Genomic DNA, 10231 nt, shown 5'->3' on the forward strand with positions numbered 1-10231 from the left:
AAGACACTTTTACAATGAGATCATGGCATTGATTTGTGAAGCATTGGGTGTACAACAAAAACTACATTGTGCCTATCGACCAGAGGCTTCTGGTGTGGTTGAACAAATGAATGGTACGATCAAAAACAGAATAGGGAAAATGTGTTTAGCCACAGGAATGAAATGGCCTGATGTCTTGCCTCTAGTCTTGATGACAATCAGATCTACTCCAGACAGAACTACAGCTTTGAGTCCCCACTAAATTATCATGGGACGAGCCATGAGACACGTATTTGTTCCAGTCAACAAATTGATGACAATAACTGATTACATGATTTTGGATTACTGTAAAGGCCTGGCTGACGCACTCCATTCTGTGTTTCACCAGGTTGGAGCGGACGCCACCACCCTTGAACGAAAACCAGCCCATGACCTGAGCCCAGGTGACTGGGTGAGAATAAAAGTCCACAGAAGAAGGAATTGCTTGGTTCCAAGGTGGGGAAGGCCAAGGCAAGTTATCTTGACCACAACAACTGCTGTGAAGTGTGCTGGACTGAAAAATTGGATACATGCAAGTCACACTTTGAGAGTTCCAAATCCAACGGATAGCATTGGAAAGGAATATTTCGATGATTCAGAATCAAGTGATGACTCAGGCAACGAGAATACAAAGACAAAAGAAAATCCTGAAAGAGGGAAAAGGAGCCAAGACTAGTTCCAACTCCAAGAGAAGAAATTCTGAGGAAGAGATTGCAGATTTCAGATGGTTCAGATTCTGGAGATGAGCAAAACGCCAGTGGCGAGCACAGAAAAAAGAAGAGAAAAGAAAAGAATGTCCCGTCAGAAGTAACATTTACACCAGACGAAAGAGTAGAAGAAGTTCCACCTGAGAAAATTCTTGAAGGAGAAGAAGGGACAGAAATAGAGAGAGAGGGACAGATTTCTGCGGAAGACCCCTGAGGAGGTGTAGGGGCATACAACACTGAGATAGGTGAAGGGACAATCAGCAAACAGAAAGATTGCGTGTCGGAGACCCGAGGAGGGACAGAAGTAGGGCCAACATAAGAGGTGGAGAAAGTAGCTGGTGGAAAAGAAAAGTCAAATGAGACAGAATCTGAAGACAGTGAACCAGAGGGTCGGGTTCTGAGGAAGAGAACTTGGATCGAGGAAAGAAACAGTAAAGACGGCAAAACAAGAAGGAATGCTAAAGGAGACCTTTGGCCAAACAAAATAAAGAGACTGAGATATCGATTGACACGAGTCAAACCCTCAGAAGCTGAACAAGTGAATAAAGTAACAAGTCAGCACAGAGAAAAAGAGGGAGAGACAGAAGTGTCTGAAGGAAACAAACGATCGAGAAAACCAAACCAGAAGTATAAGTCACCTGAATGGACGTACGTGGCACTGCCTGAACAAGGAGAAGAGGTAGATAGTCAAGGAAATCCAGAGGAGTTTTTACTGAAAGTGGTGAAGGAAGAAGAAACAGCGGAAATCCTGAGAGTTATCCTGTCCGATATCGGAGAAGCGGAAGATCAGGAAATTCTGTATGTGGATGATGAGAAGGAAGTGAAAAACGATGAGAGGCCAAGCTGAGTGATTTCGAGAAAGTCCTTGTAGAAAATATAAAGGATTGAATAAGAAATTGAAGAATTTGGATAACCTGATAAGGGCCTTGCTCTTGTAGGGAAAATACAAGAAGCGGAGTAGAAGAGGCTAAGTCAAAAGACACGGTCAATTTTAACAAGATGGCTAACATAGATGATAACAAGAGTAGATGTACCTTTATGAGAAGATGGTGCAAGACATGTTGTTGATGTACAGGACTATTAATGCTTCTTTGGAGCGTACTCGCTCTATTGATCTCTTTCAAAGTAACTTTAGATACACTAGAAGGGCATACAGAGAATATGACTAACATAGTGAAGAGTTCACAAAAGGTAGTTCCATTTAAAACAAGCACTGCGCATATGCACAAGGATAGGTCTATAACTGATTTTTCTAGCAATGTTGTTTCAAAATTATTGTATGAATATGTAAGAACAATGGACATAAGGGATTGCTACGTATGTATGCAATTACCTGCCTCTGTTTCAGAAGGAGTGACTTATCATCACCTTCCAGCAACTTATGGAATAACATGTAGCGTTTTAACCAGTATATTTTATCAAGTAGGGAAATTAGAATATAATCTGTCTAATATAGATAACATTCTTGGACAATTGCTCATCCATAATGAATTGAATCCAGCTAAAACCGCTAATGTACTAGCTGAAATTTTTATAGAGACTAAAGAACTAACTTTAGAATATATTTTTAGAAACAATTTAACTTTCAGTTTGAAGACAGAAGAGAAAACATTTCTAGATATGGTCGAAGAAAGGTGATTGAAAATACATAAAAATGCAGAAGGACATAAAGAGGGGGAAAACTTTTGGGAAATAGATGGGAAAAAGGAGACAAAGGGTGATGCTAGACCAACAATAGCTATAGATTCACCACAGAAAGGCAAATTATGCATTATGAGAGAAAAATCCCAATATGATTATTATTATATAGGGACAAGTGAGTGTCATGATACCTATTTTATTGCATCTGGATGGGGATTTAGAGACGGAGAAGATCCAGTTTTTCCTGGACTGTACTATATTTGTGGGAACAAGGCTTATTACAGGTTGCCCGACCATTGGTATGGCACATGTTATGTTGGCCTGGTCTTTCCAAAAATCTTTCACATGGATAGAGTAGAAAATAGTGGACCACATAACCTACTAATGCGTAGTAGAAGAGAAACTTGGTTAGAAATTGTAGGTGATATTTTCGGAGCCTTGATACCAGCAGTGGGAATATCTTTGAATGCAAATAATATTCAGAAATTGTCAACCATAGTGGATCGCTTGTCAACAAGCACCGCTGGAGGATTTCTTTTGGTAAATACTGAAATGGTTGCTATGCGTGCTATGATTATGCAAAATCGACTTGCCCTTGATATCTTTTTGGCAAAAGAGGGTGGAGTCTGTGGAATGCTGAAAGTTCAACATTGTTGCACTTACATTCCTGATGAAAGCAAAGATCTAAAGATATATATTAAAAATATTACAGAACTGCATGATGAAATAGTACCACTGGAGGTTGAAAGTATCTGGACTAGAATTAGTAATAAGATGGCTGCTATTAAGACTTTCTTAGGTAAATTAGGTAGTACTATATTAGGGAAAATATTATTTCCATTAACGTGTGTGATTTTCATATTATTAATACTTAGATTAGGATGTATGTGTTGCAGACATAGACGAAATAAAAAGAAAATTAGACGATAAATTATCAAAAAGAAGGAAAAGAAACAAGAAAGAGATTTTAACGAGATAGAATTGGAAGAATGGAAGGCGAGTATGTATGACAAAACAAAAAGAGAAGATGAAGGAGAAACATAATTTTAATTGAGCAAGAAAACATTTTGAATTTCCATAAAAAGGGGAAAATAAATTGATTTTTGTGGGTTTTGTTTGTGGTGATAAAATCACCAAAGGGGGGATTGATGGAGCGGGTAAAATGTTTCCTTTTATATACCCAATCCATTTTATATGTTTATATTAAAATGATTAAGGATTAATTATAATAATTAATAGTTTGATGTGAAAGAACTAAACCAACCTTATTAACAGAAAGAATACAAGTGGGAATGCATTTGCATGGCTAAAATAATAGGTGAACTAAGTTTGTATGCATATTAAAACGATAAATGTTGCTTGAGTAATGTTATTGTGATTTGCGCTTTAATAAACCAGCATTGACGGCTTTGAATGTTGCATGTGGCTAGTTAAATGCATACACATAAGGGTATTAGCAAGGGAATAACACTGTTTTAATCATTTCCATGTATTAATTACGATTTTTGTGTTTCTTTGCTTAAGTTGACTATTCTGGCCTACCAAAAGATGGCCGCCGACTGAAACCTAACTAAAGTACATTACTTCACCATTTGAATAATGGAGAAAGGCGCCTGCACTGACTTCGTTCGTGTCCCCTGTGTGACCTGTCAGACCATGCCCATGAAGAATACCCTGGGCGAGGTGCCAATGACCCTGAACGTGAAGAAAATGTTACAATTGAGAGTATGAACTGTCGAACCCGACCTGTTTCCAACGAACTGATACATTTAGGACCACGGATTATTCTTTCCCATACATTTGCTTTGAGACTTTTCCCGCAAGGGAGAATTTGAAAATGTTTCCTGATGTACTGAGATGTATTTGAATTCAGCCAATCATATTCCTGTGAAATGAGAAATGTAACTTTTGATATGTAAATTTTAGTATAAATATTAGTAGACTAGAGAGGGAAAACCACCACTTTTGCAGAAGCAGCTGACGGAGAACCGATGATCAGAGATCCTTATGCTGACGGAGAGGACGGAGACTTTATATGATAAAACAAGAACTCTGACGAATTTACTGAGGACCAGTTCTGACTTAGAAAACGACAATTAGCCAGAATAGGTAAATATGACAAAGATGATATTGCATTATTAAGATTTAACCTGCATTTAAATTAGATAAAAGAAAATCATTATTTGAATAAATGTGTCGGGTGATTATTTCATTGAAATGTTTATGGATTAGTTTGAGAGTTAAAGTATCATTGAACTAAATAACAACTAAATGATTCGATCGACCTATTGATGGAGGAATTGTTAGGGTGATTCAGGAGAAGAGGTTTTCTTCTATCAAAGAGATCCGTTGTGGTTCGGAACTGATGTCCCTTTGTAGGCACGGATAGTTTGAGAGAATGAATGTTGGTGTTATGGGCCCCACCAATGTATGATGTGTGTATGTGCGTGTGACTGAGAAATCATTCTGTCCGTGGAAGTAAGAGGAAATTGAGTAACCCGAACTGCACCACTTACATTAACAATTAGTCAAAATAACCTACTTTCTGCAAGAACTGGCTGCCCTTCTTGTCATTCATTGTGTGGAAGGGATGATACCTAAAGTCTTGGTGGAAGGAGATTATGTGCATTTCAAGTTTTGTACAAAGGGGTGTAAAGTGCTGCTGCCCAGTTCCTGTGTTGGTCACGATGCCCATCACATGATGCTAGCCAGAAACCCAAGTCCTGAAAGAATGACTGGTGATGACAGGACCTCTCTCGGGCTGCAGTGGGCCAAAAGCTACAGAACATCCTTCACAGATGGGAATCCTGGACCCTCCCTGGTTTCAGAACGATGTGCTGCTTTGGGGCCTGTCCTCCAGATATGATCAGCATCAATGTACAGATCATCCAAGACAAAGATTTTTCAGATTTTATTCTTCTATATGAGGAAGGGCCCAGAGAAAAGCCCACCTCATAAACTACTCCCTGCGGGGAGGAGGGCAGCCTATCCACCCTGGCAAAGATTCCCAAGCCCTGGCGGGTGACTGACAACCTATTGCATTTTCGTGACAATTACTTGGAAGATTGATGCATTTCATAATGTCCCACTAAATTCTGCCCTGTATTTTTGTCTGCCATAGTTGCCTAGCCATCAATGTTGTATGCCAGTCAACACAGTCTTCAATCCTTAGGTCACATCACTCAAGAACACCATCGTTCAAACATACGTTTGCCATTTGCTTTTTGGGTTGGGACTCGGGCAGCTGCACCATCACCCATTGTGAAGCAGTACATTTACCAATGCAGGTGAACTTAGCCATACCACCCTGCTTCCAAATATTGTACCCTTCTAGAACAACACCATCTTGCACAAAACCTCAAAGTTTCGCACCAACAGGCTTCGTTAAAGGAAAGCTTTTATTGGGTCTGGCTGCACCGTGCCCCTGCTACACAATGAGGCACTCTCCCCTAAGTCCACTCCTGTTCGGGAGATAAGACATTTTCCATTCCATTTAGAGGTGGGTGAGCTGCTGAAACCTCAAGCCAGGCTCGAGTCTGAACCTGGCTCTTGCTCAGTTTGACGTCCCGTTGGAACCTTCAGCCTATAACAAGCCAAGCTTTCATGTGGTTTCTGTCTGCCACTGCCACTCTACCCTCATGCGCAAAAAGAAAAAAACACAGTATTAACGTTTTAGGTAAAAATAGATACCTATTAAATGGCTGATTCGAACTAAGCAAAACCAGAATACTTGGATTAATCACTCTTTACCCCATTAACCAAACTGTGTGATCGAAGGCAAATATTTTAGGTTATTGATCCTTGATTTTCTTCACTATTACATATAAAAACACCTTCAAACATGTGAGTTCAGAATACCAGCGTTACAAAAACCTACTGTCTTTGATTTACTAGACTATGATCTTGCTCTATCTATAAGGAACTGGATCCCATGCAGGGTCCACAAAACTGTCTTGCATCTTCCTTCACTAATGGCACTGTCACCAGCTGGGCGGGGCAGGAATGCTTCTAAGAGTTCATGTTTAAAACCTATCACTTTTGATAAATTCTTCCCAGTGTTTTGCTTTAACGTGAAGCAATAATGTCAAAGCTTCCACATGTTAAAGAAATAAACTGTTTTGAATTTTGAAGAGACTATTATATTTTACGTGATGTTTGTTGTATGATTTACATGGCAAATATTTTCAGGGCCTGGCTCGACCACAGGCTCTAAGAACCAAGCCACTGCCAGAACCTTGGCTCGCCTTGTTAATTTGTTGGCGCGCCCACATCTAATTTCATCAATGTTCCTGTAAGTGAAAGTGTAGTGGGTGGTCATCAAATTTGTTTTTTCTGTTCCTTAATAGAAAAGTAGCAAAGGTGGCGCAGATCTGATTTGATCTAGGTCTACCCACGTGAAAACCTGTTTTCAGTGTGGTTCTGGAATCGTAAAATGCCTCTGGGTTACTAGCGTTGTACTGCAATAACTCAAATGTCGTACGTCGTCTTGATCTGTGTGGTCCCGGCTAGCGAAACCGCTGCAGAGCTTATGATTCGTTTTCAAATATAACATTAAACCCACCTTCCAACGAGTCGAATCCCAAGACAACGTCTGCAGTTTGACCATTCCGGTCCTGCACTTGGAGAGCGGTGATTGTGCAGCCCAGGGAGATGATGTCCACTGTCACCGACTCGGATTTGAGCTGGAACTTCTCAACCTCGGCCCCATCGCTGGGTAATCGTCCAAACACCCCCCTGGTCACCGTCACTGGGGCCATGGCCACAGTCACTGGTAAAAGGGGGTCGAGTGGGATCACAGCCCAGACAATCGGGGCTGTTTAGGGTCTCTTAAAAGCCGAACTAGGATGCTTTAGGGCTCTTCGGGGCAACTTCACACGATCCAGTCAAAAGCGAGATACCCCTGAATAATAAGAGGTAAACGTAGAAAGTTTCCCATGCACGATGTGTGCACAGCAGTTCCTTTCGTATATATGCAACGGGACAAAACTGACGAATTACGCTATAACAGTTTGTTTATGCTAGTTGTGAGAGTGGGAGGGCTATTTTAAGCCCTTATGTGAGTGAGTATTATTCCACTTAAGGTCGGGCTGTGGGCGAACCTGGGGTGAACGTTTGTGCACAGACTGTCGTATTTTGTAGTGGCTGAGAGGCAGTTGCACTGTACTGGAATCCGCGTGGCAGCAGTAAAACCTGCACCAGTACCTGGTGGGACTGCAACAAGTGCGGGCTGCAGCTGGGACGCAGTTGTTGCAATGGAATGGCTGCAGCTAATTCTTCCACGCTGCTGCTTTGTGCACGTCGACGGTGCAACTGTGGCAGTTACGGGGCTAACGATTTAACCCGTTGTGCTCGTTCAAAAATTACAATACAAAATATTGTAAAACGAAGACCTGCGTCCAAAGTCCAAACCAGAGCGTACAGCAACTGTAAGCTCTGCACAGATACTTGCGCTTCCTAGAAGTAGAGATAGGACGCGGCAGCCATCTTAGAATGGCAGACCTTTTTATTGGTTACCTATCAAATAAGGCATTTGAAATTATAGAATAACAAAAACACACCAAAACGTTTTACTATTGACTGGCTGAGTGTTTACTTAATGTTGTATGGTGCATATCAATTAATCACTGTAAATATTTCTAATTTCTGGAAAGCAAATCATATCACCCACTTTTACAAGCACGAGTCTTGCATTACGATAAAATATATTGCTGTTCGATGGCTTTCTTTTTATTGCTTTCTTTAGACGTGTTCGCGTTGAATATGCCCAACTTTTGCGGTGTTGTTGTTGAAGTTGCCCAATTTGACGTCATTCTAATATGGCCGTTCAATTTACATACTTATACTGAAGGCCAAGTGGACAGAATGAGCCTCATTAATCTAATAATTCCCAGCATTCTCATGTAGAAACTGACCTTGCATAGACATAGAAAACAAACATAGCAATGTTCTCGAGATCATTTACAGCTGCAGTGAAATAATATAATTAAAAAAACACCCTTTTTGTCCATTTAGCTGTAAGCTATTTCAAATGTGTGTGTTTTAAACACACATCGACATCAGAGTACTCAAATCTTTCAGGACTCGATGATGGCTGACGTACTGGCACTAAAATAGGCAAGCCAAGTGTGGTGTTGCGGTCTAGTTGACGGCACGCTAGGCGTGACGTCACCGGACTTCCGGCGGCGGCCATCTTAGGGTCGCATTAGCGCGCCGATTCAAACAGCGGACGGAGCTCCGTGCCGGCGCTCCTGCTGGAGTCGTGAAACAAGAGAATAAACCCCTCAACAATACTAACGGCCCTTGTCATCTGTGGGGGGGCAATATTACATAAGGAAAGGGGCAACTTTACAATGGCGACGAGGAGGTGAAACGGCCCAGTGCTGCCTCCAGGGTGAGTGCCTCGTGGTCTGCAAACCAACGACGCCCACAGTCACCACCCCTGACCAGCAGGAGCGCGGCAGTGTCGCGGAGAGAGGAGGAGAGAGCGCTGCCAGTCAGACGGGCCACTCCTGAGCCCGATTCCGGACCGCGACAACCCTACAGCGTGGAACCGCACCGGGAAGAGTCCACGTGGAGAGGCGCTCGCACGCATCGTGGCGGGGGTCACAGGACGACACGCGAGCGGCGGCACCACAGACCGAGACGACGACCCGGACGCAGGGAGCCCCGACAGCACCCAGGGGTCGAGAGGCTCGAGTCCAAGACCGCGGCGGACGGAGGCAAGGGGTAAGATGAATGCCACATCGACGGGACTGCCGAACCCGATACCCTTCCTCACGAAAGCAGGGGTCCCGGACATGCCATGGGAGGATTGGAAGCCGTACTTCTTGAATTTCTTGTTCGCTCTGGAGGAAGAAAGCGGCGCTGAGTTCTCGAGCACGCGCAGGAGGAGGATACTGCTACACCACTTGGGCCCTGCAGGTCAGAGGGTTTACGACGATCTAGTGAAGGTGGTGCGGCCCGCGGCGGATGATGATGTGTTTCAGCACGCGATCGACGACATGGATGCTCATTATCGCCCGACCGTGTGTGTAGCCGTCGACAGGTACAACTTCTACCACAGAGCGCAACAAAAAGGAGAGACGATTGACCAGTATGTAGCGGCGTTACAGAAGCTGGCCCTAACGTGCAAATTCGGAGCCTTCCAGGAAGAGTTGATCAGGGACCAAATAGTAATGCACGCAGCGAACGCGTCCATCCAGGATAAGCTGTGGGCTAACGGAGACAAACCCCTCAAAACGGTGGTAGCCATGGTGAAGAAGGCAGAAATGTCCAAGAGATGCGCGGAGACAGCAAAGAAGGACCGATACCCAGAACAAGCAGTGTGCAGGATAGAAGACCGGAAGGGCCACGAGAGACAGACGACGGCGGAACAGCACAACACACGCCAACACAGGAAGCCCATGACCCGGGGCGCGAAACAGCAGACGCAGGGACAAGGGAGCACCAGCGGGTGCTACAGATGCGGCAGTGAAAGGCATGCCGCCAACGACAAAGGGTGCCCAGCGTTCCGGGCTAAGTGCACGTACTGCGGGCTGATGGGGCATTATGAAAGAGTATGCCGAAGGAAGACGCCAAGGCAGCAAGTGAAGTACGTGGCGCAGGAGATGACCAAGGAGGAAGAGCAAGAAGGGCAGGAGGACGACGAAGAGATCCTGATGATAGATGACCAGATCTTGGGGATCGACGGCGCGGTCGACAAGAAACCGAGGTGCGCCATGACCATTGGGGGCGTAGGAGTCACCATGGTCGCTGACTCAGGCTCCCCCTACACGATCATAAAGAGGAAGATATGGGAGGAAGATTTTGCACCTGTCGTGACACACCGACTGCGCCCCATGGACATCCACCCGGTGACATTCACA

The 10231-nt window shown here is 43.7% G+C and overlaps 1 protein-coding gene across 1 annotated transcript in view; it reads right to left on the reverse strand.

Annotated features, from left to right (window-relative positions):
- GALM (galactose mutarotase) overlaps positions 1-7803 on the reverse strand; it is a 168871-nt gene extending 161068 nt beyond the window's left edge. Inside the window, exon 1 of the mRNA XM_085612322.1 lies at positions 6928-7803. Coding sequence (XP_085468448.1) covers positions 6928-7123 — 196 coding nt within the window. The 5' untranslated portion in view covers positions 7124-7803. The remainder of the gene's footprint in view (positions 1-6927) is intronic.
- Between the last annotated feature and the right edge of the window lie 2428 nt (positions 7804-10231).

This window comes from Triturus cristatus, chromosome 6, assembly GCF_964204655.1.
Source record: "Triturus cristatus chromosome 6, aTriCri1.1, whole genome shotgun sequence".
NCBI classification, from domain to species: domain Eukaryota; kingdom Metazoa; phylum Chordata; class Amphibia; order Caudata; family Salamandridae; genus Triturus; species Triturus cristatus.